The sequence below is a fragment of the Arvicanthis niloticus genome, chromosome 1 (genome assembly GCF_011762505.2).
Source record: "Arvicanthis niloticus isolate mArvNil1 chromosome 1, mArvNil1.pat.X, whole genome shotgun sequence".
NCBI lineage: Eukaryota > Metazoa > Chordata > Mammalia > Rodentia > Muridae > Arvicanthis > Arvicanthis niloticus.
In genome coordinates, this window is record NC_047658.1 from 136,398,473 (window position 1) to 136,420,278 (window position 21,806).

Genomic DNA, 21,806 nt, shown 5'->3' on the forward strand with positions numbered 1-21,806 from the left:
GGCCTCAAACTTGGAGATCTGTCTGTCAGACTCTGCTTTCTCTCCCCAACCCCCAGACATGTGGTACCATACCCAGGGATACATACCTGAATCTTGTAAAATAAATACACCAGATTCCATTATGCAATACCAAACACACCAAAAGTGAAGTACTTTGTTAATTTTTGTGTGTGTTTTTCTTTCATGTTAAATGATATGTTTAATCTATTATGAACTTCATCTGTATCTCTGCTTTTTAATGCTTTACTAATACTAGTAAAAATATTTAAGATATATTTGTAGCTAGGATAGTATTGATCTAGGTAACAAAGTACAAGATGCTTTTATTTTGAAATACAAGCTGGCAGGGAGCTAGTTTATTTGTTTCAGTTTTGGTAGTGATAATATCAATTTATAAGTGTATCAGAGAATACTTTGGAAAACTGTTGTGTTTTGCTGCTTAGATGAGAAACTTCTTGGTCTGTTTTATGACTTACCACATGCAAATTCTTTCTTACTAGAAGTTTAAGGAGGATTCAACTAGCCTCCCAAGAGAACTTTTTTTTTTTTAGAAATGCAATCAAGCCATATTTTTTTTTACCTCTTAAAGAATTTTTAGTGAATATCTTTGACTCTTATGTGCTTGGATTACTGAGTTTGCTTCAATTGAGAAACCCAAAGATTAGGCTACAGTTGCAAGTATTTATTTATGCAGATGTAAATTACACATGTAAAGAATCTTTCTATTCTTTGTCTTTGATAGGGTAATCTGGTTAATAAAAAGATTCATTCAGATATTTTTCTGTATGATGTCTAAATTTGTATTTTTAAATAAAACTAATGAAACTACCAAATGAGAATGTTTAAATTTTTAATGATGAGTTTAGCAGATTAATTTAATGATGTATTCTTATAGTATCAGGTCTATAGGAAAGATTGCTAAGCATTCAATCCTTAGAGATTTAGTTAAAATACTGATTTTAGTCACTACATTTTTTCAGAGTTTTATTAATCAAGATAAAAGAAAAACAGAAGATGAAGATAAGTCACAATCATTTATGCAGAAATATGAGCAAAAAATCAGACATTTTGGTAAGTCACTACTTAAGTTTTCTTCTTTATTGTGTTAAACATCATTGGTATGTGTGTAACAATGAACCTATAAAATGAGGCCCCAAACTTGTGGCCAACACAACTTATGTTGCGCTTCTGGTAGTGTCTTCAAGTCTGTTCCGACTTTTCAGGTTAAAAGAGAAGTAGTTCGTTAATGCTGGTATGTCAGTATCACTTCTTTGTATTTCTTAACTGTGCAAGGGATTTTCTTTTTGATATTTTTTTAAACATTAAAAGGTTAGCACTCGCTTAAAAATGTATATATCTATTTCATGTGCAGTGGGGAGAGATCAGGTACACACATGTGTGAAGGTCAAGATACAGCTTGCTGGAGTTAGTTCTGTTCACCATTTGGGTTCTAGGGATTGAATGTCTGTCATCAGCCTTGGTAGCAGGTGCCTTTGTCCACCAAGCCATTGCTCCAGCTCTGATGCTCACTTGCCTTTTTTTAGGTTTGCATATGATGCTATGTAATTCACAGTTCCTTGACATGTTGCTTGGATAATAGAACAGAAATGTATATACAAAGATGTAAAGATACATCTTTATATGTATGTGTTTGTGCCTATATAAGTATATGCCACATGTATAGGGGGCCCATGGAGACCACAAGATTGGTGTCAGATCCCCTGCAGCTGGAGTTCTGGGTGGTTGTAAGCCACCCAGTGTGGGTGCTGGGATCTGAACTCAGGTTTTAGAAAAGCAGAAAGCACTCCTAATGACTAAACCATCTTTCTGACCCCAGAACTGGCTGTTTCTAGGGGTGACGAGGGATGAACTTGATTTACGTGAAGGATTCCTAGAGGAGGTAATGTCTACGTTTGTATAGGAGGGGCATATTTTCAGGATTTTCTATAAAGATTAGGCAACAGTGTGAGAAATGCAAAGTCAGAAAATATCTGCATGGTGTATTCTGAGACACAAGCAGTATGATACGGTGGGATTGAAAATGCTGCTTAGAACTGTGAGGAGTTAAGGTTCATACTTTTTCATTCAACTACTGTGTGAATGAATAGACACGGTTCTTGTTTATGTTTTGTTAATCAGTGGCATGTTGAAACCTTTTTCCATTTGTGCTCCCTCAAAGTATTTTTGCTTCAAAAGGAGAAATTGTACATTTAACTCAAGAATAGTACCCAAGGAAAGCTGGGCATGTTGACACATGCTTGTAATTCCAGCACTGAAGAGGCTGAAGCTGGGAGATCACAAGTTCAGGGTTAGCCTGGACTATGACACTCTGTCACAAATAGCCAAACCAAAACAACAACAACAGAGACTCGTACCTGAAGAGCTAAACACCCAAGTTCACATTTCTCTATATATCATTGTGTCGTTTCATATATGGAAATAAAAGGAATAAGCAGCCCTCTTTTGGGTAGATATTAAAATCTTTAAACCAGGAAGGACAGAAGGGATAGAAACAGTAATTAGCCAATGAGTCCTGTGTTGTCAGTTGCCATTCCTACCTAGTCCTTGCTACCAAGACCCATGTGTCTACTGCAGGAAAGTGATGTGCCGTCTGCCGGTACTTCTTTCTAGACACACATAACATTGGATAGAAGAGTGTCGCTAGTGCTGTTGTGTTTTGGTTTTGTTTTGCCCACCTGGCATTCTGTGTGCCAGTTGTTTTGGAGCCGTGCCACCTAGTATGTGAGAAACAGTACCTTCTTTCGTTGTAGAATGAGTGCTTTGGTTAAATGACAATTCTGTGTGCAAAAACATCCCAACTTCACAAGTTGTTTTAATCCACCTTGATACTAAGATTGAGTCTACATTAGTAGGCTCTTTTCTCACTGTGTAAAATTGAGTTTCTGAGTATTCCATGGTAAGACTAATGAATGTCATGAGTTCGTATTTATCATTTATCTTGACACAAAATAAGTAAAAAATATGTACACTAACCAATTCATCTAGTAGATCAAAGAAATGTGTTACTGGTAGAAACATGGTAAGGAGAGATGACCACTTTCAGCTCTAGAATGGGCTTGTTCCTGTGAGGGGTTATTGATCCTTCCAAGAAGAAATTGGACCAATATACAATATACTCTAGCTGGTATTTGGTGGAGGAATAATTAATTTTGTAGAATAGTGTCATATTGAAGTTTCAGCTTTTTTTTTCTAGACTAGGCTACGGAAACATCCTTGATGAAAAGAATCCATGCTCTTGAGTCTGTGCATAATCTCAAACCTATGTTCATCATAACCCCTTAGTTCATTAAACTATTGTGCGTTTAATAAGATGGCCAGGAGAAAAGGCTGCCTTGACATCCCAGATGATCTATAAGCGCTTGCTTTACCATTGCATGTTGTGAGCTTCCAGCATCTCATCTTGTCATACTAAACAGACCCTTGCTGTCTTCAAATCCAACCAGACTTTAGCCACTCCCAGACTCACACTGTGCCTGTTTCTTAGTGGAAATGTACATGGGCTTTTCACTTTGGAGGAGATCCCCTACTTGCTGCAGCACATTGGATCCACAGAAATGTTCCGCAGGCTGCCAAACTTTTCATGTATTTTACTTCCCACTCTCTGACGTGTGTATTATATAAATAGGCATCTTGGGGTACCTGCTACTTCTGCTCGCCAAGTTTCGTCAACATAGAGTGGACTCATTTCCAGTTACATGGGATGATGAGATATCAAATGTATGTTTACAAAGTGATAACACAGTTGATAGTGGTCTGAGATAAGAGTCTGAGGGTTTGATGTTAGCCACTTTTGGAGAAAGCACATACTTCTGCTAGTATGTGCTTATTAGTAAAGTATTTGCCAAACTGATGAGATATATTGATGAAGTCCTTAAGCATGAATCTGTAATGGCAGCTGTAATCAAAGCTTCCAAGTGAAGCTTTCCAGACTTGGATTCCATTCTCATCTCCTGAAAAGGAGGCCCTGGTGAATGGGAACTTCAGTGTAGGCTGCAGGGACCTCACACCAGCGTCTGATCGTACCTGTGTTCTTCAGAGTTCTTCCCAACTCTCCATTAGACTATTGATGACTCTTTTTCCTGTCTTTACTCTAACACTTGGATGAAATTTACCAGTTTATGGTAAATGGTCCACTACTGCAGTGTCATGGGTGATTGAAATCTGATTTTCCTTTACATTTGTGTTTATTAGTTGACTTGTGCTTTAGAAGTACAAAATGGTGATTTAGACACAGAGCTCATGTATTTACTCTTAAGTAGTTCCTACAGTTGTTTGTATCTTTAATATCATTGTCTTTGTGGACCTCAGAGCTGCTTTTTGAATCATGCAGTGGTATTTGAGTGCACGGTCATTTTCCCCTTCGGCCATATTTGGCTTCGATTCAGCGTTTTCTGAGTCTGTGTAGGATGGTCACTGAACACTTTATCAAGCACTATAAACATTTGCACAGGAGCTGTTTTCTTTGTCACTTGTAACACCTTCGTTGCCTTCTAAAGCCAAGTGCTTTTTAACCATTTTTTAAAAAAGCTATGAAGTACTTGAATAAAGTAAAATGAACTGAAAATTATATGTATTATAGGAATTAAATTGTCTCTGTGATAAAATTGCATAATTTTTTAAATTGAACTTTCCAAATTCTATACAACAAATATACTTCATTTCTATTACCTGAAAAAATATTTAAGGTCTTATTCTAACAATTTTGGGATTGCTTAATATTAAAAAATATGTTGTATGTATGTATAACCACTGAACTTCAGAGAAGTTTGTAAAATACTTGATGGGGTAACCTGAAATCTCAGAAGCATCTTAAGGTGACAGAGAAGGATGGCTTTGGTTTTAACTCACGTGACTTTGTTTGTAGCCGTGGTTGTCTGGTGATAGATGATGGGAAACACGGGAAGTACAGGGCTCAGCAAGTAAAACTAGACACAGTCTTCCCAAGGACCTGACAGCTTACAGCAGTAGCAGGTGGAGTTACAGTAGGTGGTATAAAATGTCAAATGTATTCTGTAAACATAATGCAAACCATGTGTACTGGGAGCAGTTTTAAAAATCAAGTAGACTATTGAGAATTGATGACATTTAGATGTCTACCAGAAAGACACATGGTTTGGAATATTACATTATTTTAATTTGTCAAAGTAAGCTATTCTAAGCATTCAGAGGAATTGGTCAGTAGTTTGAGTGGCTGGCTTATTAACCAGAAGATTGTCTTAATAAGATTGCTGTATGAGTGAATTATTCACTATTGTGTTAATACCTGCTAGCAAGCATTTACTATGTGAAGCACTGTTCTAAGTGCTTTATATGAATTAATGTCTTTAATTCATAACAATGCTTCTTGTTGGGGACTGTTTTAGCCTTGCTCTGTGGAGGAGGATTCAGATGTATATGGAGGGACTTGCCCAAGCTGAAGCTGAGGTTCAGACCCAGGCTGCTTAGTTCTAGAGTCTGGTACCCTGCCTGTCTGCCTTGATTATGCTACTCTGTTTACAGATTTCAAAGTAATGGTAATTTCAGATACGTTCTACTCCTATAACTGTGGATTCTTTTAAAATATTTTCCTATAAAATCCCACATTGTTTCTCTGAAGACCTGTATGGACTACTTCTCAATTTCATACTAATTTGAGATCTAATTTACTTAGATACAACCCCTGTCCAGTCTCAAGTGTTAAAGTCTTAGTTATTAAAAAGATAAAAACTTAAGCATGTAATTTCACCTCTGTGGCTGTTAACAAGTGTTACTTATCTTTTTCATATTATCTTTAATCAGTATCCAAATGGACAGGATTTTGTTCATTCACATAATGCTGCCATGTTGAGGTAAATAGATGATTGTAGATAAAAATAGAAGGGATTGCCTCCTTAGAAGTGTAAGCAAGCCAGCAAAGGGACTCACTCGCTCCGTAGCTCATTAGGTAGAGTTCTTGACAGGTACGCATGGAGCCCTAGGATTCATCTCTCACACTCTGTAAATCAGGCCTGTTGGCCCAAGGGCCGATAATCCCAGCAATGGAGAGAGAGAGGAAAACCAGCCTGGGTTCCAAGGGACCTTCTTGAGTGAGAGCATAGGGAAAGGGGGTGGGCCAAGGCTGTGCATAGGAGTCACTCAATGTCTTTCAGTATCAGAAAGGAAGATTGTGCTTTTATCAGTCTGGCTTTCAGCATTCATTAATTTCCTGGGAAGTAGTTTAAAATAAATTTGCATAATCATTCTGTGTCTCAAAATCTTAAATGACCCAATTGTCAGAAAACTATGGTGCACACTTATAATCCTGGCGCTGGGAGCAGAAGCTGGAGAAGTTTAAAGATTGAGGACTGTTGTGTTATATAGGGAAACTCAGTCCTCCTTGGGATTTTTTTCTTAATTAAAAAAAAAATGCTGAAATTGCCTACAACCCTTTTCTACACATAGTGCATTTTCAATTGGTTCCCACATGTTGCTGTGTATTCTCAAGTAAGCTATTTGTCTGGTTTTGATCACATATTCGCATGTGAAATTTAGTATGTAGGAATTCATTTTGTGTTGAAAGCAAAGTTTTATTGTCATACTCTCAGGACAGTCCTGGGAAACGTCCATGAGGGTTTAATAACATCCGTACTGTTTGCTGCTACGTGTAACTCTACAGCCTGGAGCTTTTGGCATTGTGATACTCAGTACATACAAGGATAACCCTGAACAGCACATTGCAGGTGCCGTATGACTTGGTCATACTGACTTTGCTAAATTAGGTAAAGATGCAGATGTACTTCTTGGTAGTATTTGGATTCACTTAATATCTTGAAATAAAATGGCAGCCTTTCAAATATGTTCACCTAGTTTTTAAAGAATACTTGTTTCCTGTACAGCTGAACTAACAGCATTAGTAAATGGCTAGCATGACTAAAATAACCAGCGTATCCGTGATAGCAGTACTGACTTACCGTTTCCCAGTTGATAAAATTTCCTGAAATGGTAAATTTTACTATATCTTGGACACTTTAAAATATAAATTAGAAATAATATAGTATTCTGAATTTTTAGTAAGCCCTTACATTTGCCAAGTATAGTTTCTTGAAATCATGCTTTTTAAAATTTTTATACTGGAGATTGGGCCTCGGGCCTCATGCATAATAAGCAAATACTTTATCACTGAACCATGCCCCAATCTTTTTGTTTGTTTTTGTTTTGTTTTTGAAATGGCTCTTGCAAAGTTACTCAGGCTGTCCTTGACCGGGCTGTATAGCCCAGACAGCCCTTGTGTGTGCAGTCTTTGCCACAGTCAGGCAATAGCAGAGATTTTTACTCATCTTTTTAATAAAAACCATCCTGTTCTCTTAGTAAATGGTTCTGATTTAGCCTTAAGGTAATGGTACTAGCTTTAACCTTAAGGGAAGATCAAGTATCTCAATGTGTGTGGACTTTGGGTATTCCTCTAAGCAGGAGACTTCAACTGGACACTCTCCTTAAGCCCAACTAATTCTCTGAAGTGAATCTTGCTGGCCATTGCTTTAGGAAGTTCAGCTCTCTCAGCTTGCCCTGCCATGTATCACACTGGTCTGGAACTGTGAATTGTCTCTAAAGAGTAACATTTAAAATCCATTTCTTGCTTCACTGGAAGAAAGGAAATATTTGACATTTGTGATTCAATTCTTTTTTACAGGTATGTTGAGTCGATGGGATGATAGTCAGAGATTTTTGTCTGACCACCCATACCTTGTATGTGAAGAAACTGCTAAATATCTTATTTTATGGTGTTTTCACCTAGAAGCCGAGCAGGTATTGTATGAACCTTGAATGTCTGGAAACCTTAATAGAATTCTAATTTTTATTGTATTTTCTTACATTATTTACTTTTAATGAAAGGAGGGAAGTTTTTAGAAGGAATTATAAAGTTTGATTGTTTGTTTCCAACCTTGGAGCTCCCTGCAGGGACTGTGCTGCTTCCCAGCACGCTCACTTTGCTGCTTCTGACCACCCTGTTCTCTGGCTGGAATCATTCCTCTCCTGTTTACTAGTTAGAAAGTCAGAGTTTAAACTTTTCAAAAAGCAATCACAATAGGAACACAGCCAAAAGTATGTAGTTATTCTGGTCCATGTAATAGCAGTAAGATGTTCACATTATGTTCATAGAATATTTTACTTAACAGTAAAGAGAATAAAATTAAAAGTACTCTAAAAATTCAAACTTTGCATCAGTACCAATTCAGTCTCTTTCCAGAGTGTCTTCTTTAACTTTGGTGCGTGTCTTTTTCAGAAAGGCGCTCTAATGGAACAGATAGCACATCAAGCTGTTGTGATGCAGTTTATTATGGAAATGGCCAAAAACTGTAATGTGGATCCAAGAGGCTGTTTTCGTTTGTTTTTCCAGAAAGCCAAAGTAAGTAGTAAGTTTGTATTGTTAAATGACTAAGTTGGGCTGTAGCTGAGCCTTGTTCTGGGCACATCAGGAGGCTGTTTAGGCTGCTAAATGCCGTAGGTTTTCTAGTGAAAGGAGAGGTCCAGTGCTAGTACTTACGTAGTATATGTAAGCTACTATAGAGATTACATAGTATAGGTTAGTATTTATAATACAACGCAGTTGTATTAGTTAGGGTTTTCTTTGCTGTGAAGAGAGGCCCGTGATCACAGCAACTTCTATAAAAGAAGACATTTAATTAGATCTGGCTTACAGTTTAGAAGTTTTGTCTATTATCATCATGTTGGGAAACATGGCATCATGCAGGCAGACATGGTTTTGGAGGAGCTAAGAGTTCTACATCTTGATCTGCAGGCAGCAGTAGAAGACTGTGTACCACTGGTATACCTTGAGCATAGGATACCTCAAAGCACCCACCCCCACAGTGACACATTTCCTCCAACAAGGCCACGTCTCCTAATAGTGCCACTCCCTATGGACCAAACATTCAAACACTTGAGTGCATGGAGCCATACCTATCCAAGTCACCACAATAGTATTGAAATTTTCATGCTGATTGGCACTTAAAAAGTAAGAGGCTACACTAGACCATATATTTAAATTGAAACCCATTCGAATTAATGCGACTGTTTTGAGTACTTCGTCATTTTCCCATTTAATGTATAGGGACTGTTTACTAACATAAAGCAGTTTCAGTTGTTAGGATGCAGTGTTGAGCAAAACAGACACAGCGTCCTCCACATGTATAACTCACTGTTTAAGAAACCAGATTTGTAGCTGGGTGATGGTAGCAGCAGCAACAGTGGCCATGCCTTTAATTCCATCACTTGGGAGGCAGAGAGAGGTGGGTCTCTGAGTTCAAGGCCAATCTGATTTACAGAGGGAGTTCCAGGACAGCTAGGGCTACACACAGAAACCCTGTCTCACAAAACAAAACAAACAGAAGAAAAAACAATTTTTTTAATGAAAAACCTGTAGAAATGAGGAGAGTAGATTATGAGTTGCATTCTGAGATCAGCTCCGCCTGGGCTACAGTAGTGAGATCCTGTTGAGAGACAGCAGAGGAGGTGGGACAGGGAGGAGAGGGAAGCCAGCAAGCAGCCAGTACTTCACATTCACAGGATGACGTCCAGAAAGCACTGGTTCTTGGAATAGTATGTGGCTGATATATATCTATGGAACATTCTTAATAATCTAAGAAAAAGTTTGTGTTACAAGTTTAAAACAAGAGATGCATGTTGATATAAACATAAGAAACTAGATATGTACAGAAAGATCACTGGTTTTGTGTTTTCTGAATCACTAATAATTAAGTTTCCTAAAAGGCAAAGCAGCAAAGCAATGAGACTTGAGCTGTGCTAGTTGAAGCCCACATTAGAGCGACCCTTTGGAAGCACTTGTAGTGGACTAAGCAAGTGCACATCTGGGTAGCAACACCACTGTGAGGAATGTACAGAGAGCATGTTCTCAGCATGTACTCAGGAGCCCTGATAGTCAGGAGGCCTCAGGAACAGTGATCTCCATAGTACTGCAGTGCTATCAGTGGCTACGCTGACTCTCATCCACTCATGAGATGAGTGTAATGATGCTGAATCAGATGGAAGAACCTGTTATCTTCTCTTGTGGAGATGAAAAACAGATATCACTGTTCCTGCCTTTGCAAGGAGAGAGTGTGCTTTAAAAAACAGTTTTTGTCTTTTAACTATTATGTATTGCGTGTACAGATTTACTTATATATCCAGTGTGGAAGCCAGAAGTTGACAGTGAGTATCTTCCTTTATCATGCTCCATCCCATTTTCCAAGACAGGGCCTCTCAGTGAACTTGAAGAGCTCACCATTTTGGCTAAGCTGGTAGGCCAGCAAGTCCCCAGGATCTGCTTGTGTCTGGCTTTCCCCCTTCTCAGTGCTGGGGTTACAGTTGTGTGCCATTGTGCTGTGATTTTACATGGAACTGAGGATCCAAACTCAGGTCTTCATGCTTCAGAGTATGTGTCACTATTGCCCAGACTTGTCACATTCTTGGACTTTACGGGTCACTTTTGGAGTCTTAAGTACTCACGTTTAGCTCTAGAAACACAGTAGTGTAAAATAAAAGTACACTGCTAGTGGCAACGTTGAATAGATTTGTTCCTGGGACTTTTATAAAATTTTGAATACAGTAAAAATTGACCGATGTAACCTACATAAAGAAATGATTGCACACATGAATTTTTAGAGTGCAGATGTCCCAGAGCAACTCCTATCTCTGTTCTCACTGCTTTGTTATAGATTTGTTCATGATAGCAACCTAACCCTAAATAAATTGTGGTATATTCATTAATACAGTCATCATTATAGATGAAAAAACAATGGACAAGCTAGTTGTATAGCCAGTATCAATTTTAAAGATCTGTTTTATAAAGCTGGTAGTTTAGCTATTTTATATTTTATGAAGCATTTATAAAGGCAGAACTAAACAGTATGTTTTTGAGAGCTACGTGTTTGAGGAAAAGTAAAACAAAGGTACGAGTAAGACCCAGGGAGAGAAGAATTCTTGGGAGCTGCTTTCTGTAGTCCTGCTGATAGTCTGAATCCTGACTTCTCTGGGTACACAGTGGCATTTTTTTGCTCAATGAACTGCATATACATATTTTTTGCACATTTTAACATATGTAACTAGAAGTTAAAAGGAAATATACCAGAAGTTTAACTTTGATTATTCTTGAGTATAGAATTATTTTCACTTTTTATGATACTCTGTAATAAATATTTCCTATTTGGAAACAGACCAAAAAAAAAAAAAAAAAAAAAACACCCAATTTTACTTTTAAATGTAAAAAGACAGTTACCTTAAATGTGCTAACCTCTTTGAAGGTGTAGTCGTCTGATCCTACAGTTTTAGGAAGACTTTTAATGAACAAATGACTGAGTTAGAATTTTAGCTAGGCTTATGCTAACTAAATTTTTACTTGATTCATAGAAGTAGTAAAAAGTACACCTTTTGGTGATACCTTGATGGATGTGTTTAAACTGATACTTAATTTGGTAATGGGACATTTTAATATTATCTTTGATAAAACCACTGAAAATGACTAAAGTCTTTAACCTAAACAGTTTTAGTATTAAAAAGTAAGCAGTAATGTTTTCGGGTGTTTCTGTCATGTTTAAAGTGTTTTGGAAGGGTTAGCTTATTAAATCCTTCTGCATTGTAGGTTACTTCATTGAACAGTCACATCTCTCTGGATTTAATCCTGTAGGCCTTAGGGTTGAGAGAGTGAGCAGTCATGATGTACACCGGTTACATGTAGAAGACATGTCTATAAAAAGAGGCCTCTGTCAGTAGAGAGGGGCTTTTCATGGAGAACTGAAGACTCCTGCATCACTGGATGCAGAGTCCCTTCCTCAGCCTAAGTTATCATACTTGTTTCCAGATGCCACAAAAACACTTGTTTAGCTAGGGCACTGAAGAGACAATAATGAACTTGAATGCTGAGTTTGTTTTTTATAACATTTACAAAGAGAATCTAAAAAGGCCTGAGATGTACTAGATGGAGATGCTGCTCCCCTTCCCTGGTTAAGTGAGACTGGAGCGAACATGAGAGGCTGATGCAGTTGGTTTGCAATGCTAGGGACTGAGCCGAGGGCCTTGTGCTGCCAAGCAAGCGCCCAACCACTGTGGTGTGTTCCAGTTTTAACTTTTTATTCTGAGATAGGGTCTCATAAGTCACCGTTTGTTCTTTGTAAATTCACTGTGTAGCCTACTAGACCTTGAACTTGGCTTTCCTCCTGCCTTCGCCTCCTAAGTGGTCTTATTAACTGTACCACCAGGGCACTCCTATTTTCTGTGTATGTATATGGAGTGTTGTTTCCTATTAGTTGATTTTATTGAAGAAGAAAGAAACATGAAGCTGACCAACTGTTGTTAGTGTTCCTGTAAAAGAAACAGTGTGTGCTGCTCTTCGAGGAGACGGCTGGCTCCTGCACTTTGATGATTCTTTACTGTCTCTGTTCCAGCTCTGCTATGTGCTTTTCAGAGTTGACTCTGGGGTTTACTAGTCCAGAAACATTCTGTTTGTTTTCATGTTCTAGGCAGAGGAAGAAGGTTATTTTGAAGCATTCAAAAATGAACTTGAAGCTTTCAAGTCAAGAGTAAGACTTTATGCTCAATCACAAAGCTTTCAACCTGTGACAGTTCAGAATCATGTTCCCCATTCTGGTGTTGGATGCATAGGCTCCTTAGAATCCTTATCACAGGTAAGCTGGAAGGGGAATACTCATTTCATAAATGTAGTCAAATAATTTTGTTCCTTAGGACCACTGGTGCATAATATTTTGTGACCACATAATTTTCTCGCCTCAAAAAATAAGTGTTGGACATGGCAGAGGCAGATGAATCTCTGAGTTTGAGGCCAGCCTAATCTCTGTAGTGAGCTCTAGGCTAGGTAGGGCTACATGGAAAGACCTCATCTCAAAATTAGTTGATTGATTGATTGATTGATTGATAACCCTTAGTCTTATTTCATGCTTTGGCATTTAGTCTCTTCTATTTCTTAGACACACCAAATTCTCTCATTTTAATGTGGAAAGGATGAGTCTTTAGGTCAAGTGTCACTACCTATTGGTCATCTCAATTAAAAACTGGAGGTGGCTTCCCATAAACATCTCATTCTCAGTAAACAGCACTGTTGGCAGTTGGTTTAGTCTGAGGCTGGCCATGTGAGTGGTAGCTAAAGGGATCTATTGCATGGCAGTTTTGTAATTAATACCTTGGTAAGTTGACCTTTTTGTGTCTTATCTATCCAGTTAGTAGTAGTTACAGTGTTGGCAGCTATTTTAACCTCTTCAGAATCTGCTGCAAGATCAAGATTAAAAACTCTGCTACTAGCATGAGAAAAAGAAGTCAGTGAAGGGAAGAGGGAGCCAACCCCTAGAGTTGCTTTAGAACTGTAAGATGCTTCAGACAGACCCTGCCCGTTGTGTCTTTAGAAGTAGCAGTTTAATAGAACCCAGCTATCTCTCATTTCCAGGCTCCAAGATTTTAAGACCACCTTTAGCCAGTTTATTCTGTTGTCTACACTGGGACATGGAAAGTGTCATTCAGAAGACAATATGAGGAGAGTCCTGTATTTTTCTTTAAGCCTCATAAAATGGTAAAAAGATGAGATTTTCAATTTCTCGACCTTAGGTGACTATAATTTTACCATTTTAGTAACATGTTTTTAAAACAGTTATTAGATTTACATTAACCTTTAACCTAATATAGTATATAAATTAGTAAGGAATGCAGCTGAGCACATTTAACTCAGCCAAAAACACTTTTAAGGATATAAATATCTACATTCTGGCTTTAAATAAATACTAGCATTCTCCTTTAATTAGACACATCAGGAATAATCCTTTGAAGAATGCCTGCCAGGTTTCTTCTTTATTTTTAATTTTTTAAGATTTGCTTTATATGTATGGAAATATTTTACCTGCATGTATGTGTGTACACCACATGCGTACCTGGTGCCCACAGAGGCCAGAAGAGGGCTTTAGATCCCCTAGACCTGTTCCTTACAAATGGTTGTGAGCCACCATGTGGGTACTAGGAATTTAATCCTAGACCTCTGCAAGAGCAGCGAGTGCTCTAAACTGCTTAGCCATCTTCTCAGCCCCCAGTCAGTTCTTTAACATCATTTAAGTACAGTATTGAAGGAGCACATGAGAAAGCAGTTTTTCCAAGGGAGTTTTATGATGATGTTGAAAGCAGTAAATAAACCTAAAATTAGTCACCTGATACACATGCAGAGGAAAAAGAGACTTATAGGATGTCATTGGTTCTTTACATAAAATGAGAACATATACACATTAAAATAGAAGCAACCTGTATTATCAAGAAGATGGTTAGAGAGAAGTAAGTTAACAGCTGACACCAGTGGCCAGGCCTCCATTGCCATTTGTGGTAGAGAAGGCTGGAGTCATAGAATTTTGTCATTTGCATTATTTCTATTATGGTTACTCTTTATAATTAAGGATAATAGACCAGTTGTTCCCTACGGGGTGAGAATTTAAGCTTCCTGATCTAGACAGCCTCAAGGGAGGTGTGTGCTATTCAGGACTCTTTCTAGTCACATAAAATCGTGACTGGATGAAGGCAGCGGGGAGAAAGAGAGGCCACCTGAGGACTAAGATGACAGTTCTGAGGTCTGAAAACAATGTTCCTACAATAATGGTATACCATTTTTATATCACTTTATGAGTTATATAATATGTTGATGTGTATCATCTAATCCTTTTAAAAATGCTATGATTATATTAATCCATATTTTCAGATAAGTAAATTGAAAATCATGAGGTTAAATTACTTTGCCTAAAGCCAACACAGTAAGTGATGGGGCTGATACTCTAGTTTTGACTGTCCTTCCCCACTCTTGAGTCTTATGAGTCACATGACAAGTAATCAGGTGCTTTTAAGGGAGAACTGCACACTGGGACCAGGAAAGTGCTGAGGGTGCTGATGGACACGTGGCAGTCAGTGCGGTTTCAGCATCAGTTAGGGCAAAGATGCTGATTCCTTTTGGTTTTCCAAGTCTGTCCATGACTGGTGGGTCAGGGAACTCTGGAGAGTCTTTTCAGCCAGTATTGATATTCAGAATTCTGTCATGATAGAGTTATTATAAGTTTGGTCTTGAAGAGGACCATGGAATCTAAAATGGGAGTCAAGAAAAAGGACTTAGCAATACTTCATGGAAGTAGAGTAATATAACAAGTTTGTTCTATAAAGCTTAGAATTTAGCTAACACTCTTTTTTTTTTTTTTTTTTCCCTCTTTTTCTTTTTTGGTTTTTCAAGATAGGGTTTCTCTGTGTAGCCCTGGCTGTCCTGGAACTCACTCTGTAGACCAGGCTGGCCTCGAACTCAGAAATCCGCCTGCCTCTGCCTCCCAAGTGCTGGGATTAAAGGCGTGCGCCACCACTGCCCGGCCTAGCTAACAGTCTTGATTTTAGGTTTTTTTTTTATAGTGAAGAGTCCTCTGAAACACACCATACTACTATCCTTAGCCTTGACAGGACTCAGCAGTGGCTTCTTGAATAAAAGGAGCAGCTGCTTCATGTTTATTCTCTGCCCTGGCTTTGAATTTATTTTCTTCCTTGAATAATACTAAATAGAAACATTTAAGCAAAATAAAAAGGACTCTTGGAAACAATCAGATTCTACCTAGCTTTTGCCTTTTACTAAAGAAACCACAAAGTGTTGTAGGGTTTTTCTCCCTTTAGTTTTTGTTTGTTTTGTTCTTTTTTGGCAAGTTTGACTGTTGTAATCAAGGTTGGCCTTGAACTCTTGATCCTCCTAGACTGCTGAATTACAGGAGAGAGCCATTGTATTTTGACTGGAAAGTATTGCACTTTATTAGGATTAAGACAAAAACAAAGTTTCTCTGTGAGATGAGCCATTTAAGACCTCTGTTTCCACTTACTTTTGTGATCCCAGCACTTGGGAGATCGGGCAGCAGGAGCTCAAACTAAAGGCCAGCCTGGGCTACAGAGTAAGTGCACATCTCAAAGGGGAAGAAGAAACTTTGCTCACTAATTAAAAAAAAAAAAAAAAAAAAAAGCCCAAGTTGCTGGAAAATGTTCAGAATAACTGAGTAGAAAAAAAATCACTTCAAAGGAAGGACATTGCCACCTAACGTCTTGGGTTTTAAAATCTTAAACTCCTTTCTATGGAAAATTTAAAAAGAGTGCCTTTAATTTTGTGTTAATTGGACAATATTTTATGTTATCTATTAGTTTTAGAAAATAAAATCTGATTTTCCTTTAGTTTATTTTATTCAGGTGGATTTTTATCTCAATGTTTTACATTGATAGTACTTAACTCTTGTAATTAGATAGTAATCTTAAGAATACACTGCTGGCTAAAAACTGTATTTTAACAAATGTAGTTTTAAAATTTTATGTGTATGAGTATTTTGCCTAAATCTCTGTCTGTGTGTCATATGCATACAGTGCCCAGAGAGGCCAGATGAGGCAGTCAGATCTCCTGGAACTGGAGTTTCAGATGTTTGTGCGCTGCTGTGTCTATACTGGGAACTAAACCCTGGTCCTCTGGAAGGGCAACCATTAATCTTAACTGCTGTGTCATCTCTCCAGCCTCCTAAAGGCATATTTATTAAATACAGTGCTTATGAGGAAATTTAACCTTGTATGGTTAAAGAATTAAAATTATAGTTTTGTTGAAAGTGTTAAAGGGTACCCCCTTTATCATTTCTGGTCATGTATATGTACTCTGTTTTTAATCACATCTCTTTGGAGAAAGAATAACATCCTATCTTTAGTTCTTCAGGTTTAAGTCTGTGGACTCCAAAAATCCACTTTCTTTTCTAATTTGCTATGCTGCAGAGGACTAGAAGGTGAAGCCATGTGCGCAGTTGCATGTGTGGTGTGAAGCTGCTTTTCAAGTGTTGTTCCCTGTCTGCCTTTCTTTCTCTCTCCCCCAGAATCCAGATTCTCTTCAGTGTTGTACCCCTGCCCCTCTGTGCAGTGTAGACTCAGTGGTACACAAAGAAGATGACGACAGAATGATGGACACTGTGTGACTCAGCTAGAGTGCTGAGCCCAAGGACTAGTTTGTTACAAGAAAGGAAGAGCCTGGCTATTTTCTTGACACTTTTATGGGTGCTGCACTTTATTTTTGTTCGGTTTTGATGGGAGGGAAAGAGTACTGAAATGTTTTGCAACTTTTTTTATGTGCTGCTAGGGTTTTTGTTGTTGTTGTTTTGTTTCTGAAGGGAGGAGTGGTAACCATATGTTGCAGGAAGTCACACTGGACGGATTCGCCCCCACCCCTCAGTTACTAAATTTGCCTTTAACTGTTCTTATTTTTGGAATCAAAGTATGAAAATCTGCACAATGCAATGTTTACAAGACTGGTTGAGAAGACATCTGCTGCACAGTCTTTTTTACATGGATATATACATGTCCTACTTCGCAGAAAGAATTAAAGATAAGAGTACGCTGTGTCCCACTGCAAAGTTCAGCTGTCAGATCTGGTATTCATCACATTAAAAGCAATAAATGAGTAGTGATAAGCTGCTTTCCTGTTAAGTAAGCCGGATGGCACAAATTGCTGGTTTAAGATATTTAATTTGTATTTTCGGCACCACCAGTTAACTCCTTGACTAGTATAAATTTGATATTAAAAACATTACATTTATCCCCAGTAGTCTCAAAACTGTTCAGAAGTCGACTTTGTCCTGATGACTGTTTAAATATTAAGGAGGGTAGTGAGTGTAGAAAACGATACAGTGTTCTGTTTTTCCAAGAAGAGAAAATGCAAGCTTACCCTAATTTACTTGACATAGTCTGGGACCTCTCAGGGAGTAAGTTTAGAATAGTAACAGCCTGTGAGAACAGACAGGAAGAGTAAGGTCCTTGTTACATCACAATTACTGTTTGATGTGGTGAAGCCTTGAGAAATGTAGAGCTGAGCTGCAGCCATGCCTAAGAATTAGCTAACAGTCTCCTTCAGTGGCGGTGATGGGTCTCACTCTATCTGCTACTCGCTTCTAGCTCAGTTACTAGAGGATGCTTCTGAGTTTTACTTCTTCCTGTGTAATTCATTGCAGATCCACCAGGATGTTTGATGATTCTTTTATTTAGAATTAGATGACAGTGCCAATTATGATATCCTTATTATTTGAGGATTAATCTTCCAGCATACAGGAGCACCAGCTTTGGTTCTTTTTGAGTGTAATCTTTGGCTCAGTACCTACTTCAATTTGTAGCAAATCTTTGGAAGATGGGTACCTGGGCTTTGGGAATGCAGACCTCAGTGTGAGTAAGGAAATCATGGTAAGTGGCCATGGAGAGTTCAGAGCTGTGACCTCCACCTCCGTGTCCTTTTCAGCCGATGGGGCACCTAATACTGTGGAAATGGACTGGAATTGCTGAATCATACTCCTGTAATGTCACAATCTTCCTAGTTCCCAGAATAAAAGTCTTTTTGTGCTTTTGATATAAATATATATATATACTCTATAATAAAATGTCTGACTAATTTGTATGGCAGTGCTCACTGGCTTGTAAGTTTCTTTTTAATCAGTGACCTAGTCATGGAATATATTTGTTTTATTTTTTCTCTCTCTCTCTTTTTCTTCTTTTCTGGAGCATGCTGTCTGTTTCCCTCTTGATACCAAATGGATAGAATAGAACAAAATAAATCCCTGATTTCACAGAAGTAGCACTTGACTGACCACTTTCCACTCAGACTTCACTTCTGCCCATGACTTGTCTATGGTCACCCAAATGGCTGTGGCTTTCATTTTTGTCTTCTATAATTTAAAGCTCTTAATGGCTAAAACAACAACAACAGAAGTATTAGCAAACTGAGTGTATAATTTTAAAGTTTATTTTGGTTTTGTTTTCCAAGATGAGAATTGATTTAAGAAACTTTTTAATGCTTGGCTGGAACTTTTTTACCAAAGGAACCACTAATGGATGTCATAATTTGCACTTAAGGATGGTAACTTAATCATTGGCAGGACTTTAGGATTAAGGTGATAATATATTAGGCTGTGTGTGGTAGCGCATGGCTTTAATCCCAGCACTTGGGAGGCAGAGGCAGGTATATCTCTCTGAGTTCAAGGACACACAGAGCTACTAGAGAGAGAGTCTCAAAATGAAATGACAGTCTATTGGAGTCCTTCTATTTCCTTGATTTTGAAAATGTTCTTTTAGTATTGAGCTAGCTATCTCCAGCAAGAATAAATTTCATCTCTTTTCCCTAATCTATGAGAAATTCAAACTCATCAGTTAATCAATGAAAAATAGTTGACATCAAAGTATTTAACAAAGACTGTTTTGGTTTTTTTTTTAATTTTTAATTTACTTTATTTATCTGAGTACACTGTAGTTGTCTTCAGACACACCGGAAAAGGGCATTGGATCCCATTACAGATGGTTGTGAGCCACCATGTGGTTGCTGGGAGTTGAACTGAGGACATTTTAGAAGAGCAGTCAGTGCTCTTGACTGCTGAGCCATCTTTCCAGCCCCCAAAGAGTGTTGCTTTATTTTAATGAAATAGCTGAGGACTTAGATACGGTTCAGTTGGTAGAGCTCTTGCCTAAGATTCAGTGAGTTGTTGATTGCATCCTCAGCACCACATAAACTGGGCATGGTGGCACATACCTGTGGCCTTAGTGCTGGGGATGGGAAGACAGGAGGGTTAGAAGCTCATAGTTTCCCTCAGCTACATAGCAAGTTTCCCCGCCAGCCTTCTGCCTAGATGAAACTCTGTCTTAGGAGAGAGACAGAAAGACTAGGATGCTGTAACTCCATGCATCCTGTGAGCTGCCATTCCATTGAATGGTCGTGGAGAAAATGCTGGTTAGAATTATTACTCTGAGATTCGCTTTTAATTACACCATCTATGGTTCTTTCAAAATTTTTGCCAAAGGAGCTTATAATAGCCTTTAATTTCTCTTCAGAAACATTAGGCTTTTTTTTTTTTTTTTTTGACTAGCATTCATACTATTTTAAAAGTGAGTAAGGGTTGTTGAGATGGCTCACTTGGTGAAGGTGTTTGCTACCAAGCCTGACAATCTCTGGGACCTAAATGATGGAATGATGGAAAGAGAAAACCAACTTCCTCAAGTTTCATCCAACCCTCATATATGTATAGACCATATATATACACATATGAATATTTGAAGTTTTTTTTTTACTTTAAAAATTTTTTTAAAGTAAATTAACATGCTTCCCCAAAGAGCACACATCTCTGTTAATAAGTGGTGTTCCTTACAGTGGAAATGTCAGCAAGGTATTCTCAGCTTAACCCTGGGTTATTTTCAGAGAAAAGTAAAGTCAGTTTACTATTCTCACAGTGAGTCACATTTCAGTTCTTAAATTGGTGCTTGTCTGGATTGGGTTTTCATTTCCATTTTTCCAGCATACCATTCACATTTCAGCAAGAAGACCCTTAAATCCTGCAGCATTCTGTTTCCCTCTGTAATGGGTGTTTTGTACTATTTATAGGTTGTCCAAGAAGCTGATCTATATGGTACTGATTTGCTTATAGTGTCACTTAATGGGGAATTACAAAGAGAAATAAATTTTGAGTATAGATTGCCTATCATCATTAACAAAAGTGAAAATATTCTCATAGGCCTTGAAAACTAATCATTTCTAAAGGTAGAAGATTATTTTTGAAGTCCTTGCATCTTTCACTTGGTTTTTCATGTTACTCTTCAGATATATGGACTCCTGTGGGAAAGCATGAAGCTGGCCAGTCTATACTTGGCATGATACTACTTGGTGCTGTATACAGAAAAACTCATGGTCTTTAAGGAGCTGTAAAAAGTGTGAGCTATGGGCTGGACAGATGGCTCAGTGGTTAAAAATGGTTAAAAAAAACTCTGGCTGCTCTCCCAGAGGTCCTGAGTTCAGTTCCCAGCTACCACATGGTGGCTCACAACCATATATAATGGGATCTGATGCTCTCTTCTGGTGTGCAGGTACACATGCAGATAGAGCACTCATACATAAAATATATAAATAAATCTTTTAAAAAGTATTGAAAAAACAGGGGGCTGGAGAGATGGCTCATAGGTTAAGAGCACTTGCTGCTTTAGCAGTGGGCCAGAGCTCAGTGTCCAGCACCCATGGCTGATGGTTTACAAGCTCCTATAATTCCAATTCCAGGAGACCCAATGCCTTCTATAGCCTCTGCAGGTACCCATACATGTGCACATAAACATAAAATCTTTTTTTCAAAAAAATGTTAGGAGAATGCTAGAGATTCAGAAACCTTCCTGGCTTTTATTAATGCCCAGCTAGACTATTTTAATTATTTAAAATAAAATAAAATTGAATCCAAGCTGTAGTTATGAATGGAGGATTTTGTCAATGAGAAACCAACAGTGCTCTTGCTCAGAGCCTTCAGCCCACGAATATTCCATGGGACACAAAAATAAAGCTCTCTCACTGGCTGTCACAGCATTCTGCTTCTTAGCAAAATGTATTCAGTAATGATGTTTTTTTTTTTTAATTTTGTGTGTATGGGTATTTTGCCTGCGTGTGTGTTTGTGCATGGTGCCCATGGATTCAAAGGCACATTGGATTTTCTGGAACTAGAGATACAGATAGTTATGAGCTGTCGTTATGTGTGCTGGGAATCAAACCCAGGTCCTCTGGTAGAAAGGCTCTTCCTGCTGACCCACCTCTCCAGCCCCAGAAAGGATCTTCTTAGTCAGTGTCTGACACCAGCCTATCCAGCAGCAGAAGACAAGTTTCCTTTTGTTTGTTTCAATAGAAAAGAAGCCATACAAGTTTCCCAAATGGAAAATCTTGGTTGATCTGGTCACAGGGGGAAAAAGTTTGTTACTTCATGTTCTCTAACCCTCTTTAACCTCCATATCTTATA

General features: G+C 38.2%; 1 protein-coding gene across 3 annotated transcripts in view; it reads left to right on the forward strand.

The window, feature by feature from the left end:
* Cdc37l1 (cell division cycle 37 like 1, HSP90 cochaperone) overlaps nucleotides 1-21,806 on the forward strand; it is a 35,329-nt gene that overhangs the window by 8,058 nt on the left and 5,465 nt on the right. The window contains exons 3-7 of one of the 3 annotated variants that reach the window (XM_034484361.2): nucleotides 981-1,071; nucleotides 7,670-7,785; nucleotides 8,264-8,386; nucleotides 12,495-12,659; nucleotides 13,433-16,030. In XM_034484361.2, coding sequence (XP_034340252.1) covers nucleotides 981-1,071; nucleotides 7,670-7,785; nucleotides 8,264-8,386; nucleotides 12,495-12,659; nucleotides 13,433-13,447 — 510 coding nt within the window. In that variant the 3' untranslated portion in view covers nucleotides 13,448-16,030. Of the gene's footprint in view, nucleotides 1-980; nucleotides 1,072-7,669; nucleotides 7,786-8,263; nucleotides 8,387-12,494; nucleotides 12,660-13,432; nucleotides 16,031-16,883; nucleotides 18,454-21,806 lie in introns of those variants that run through there. The other 2 variants (XM_034484355.2, XM_034484365.2) reach the window with 2 other exon arrangements.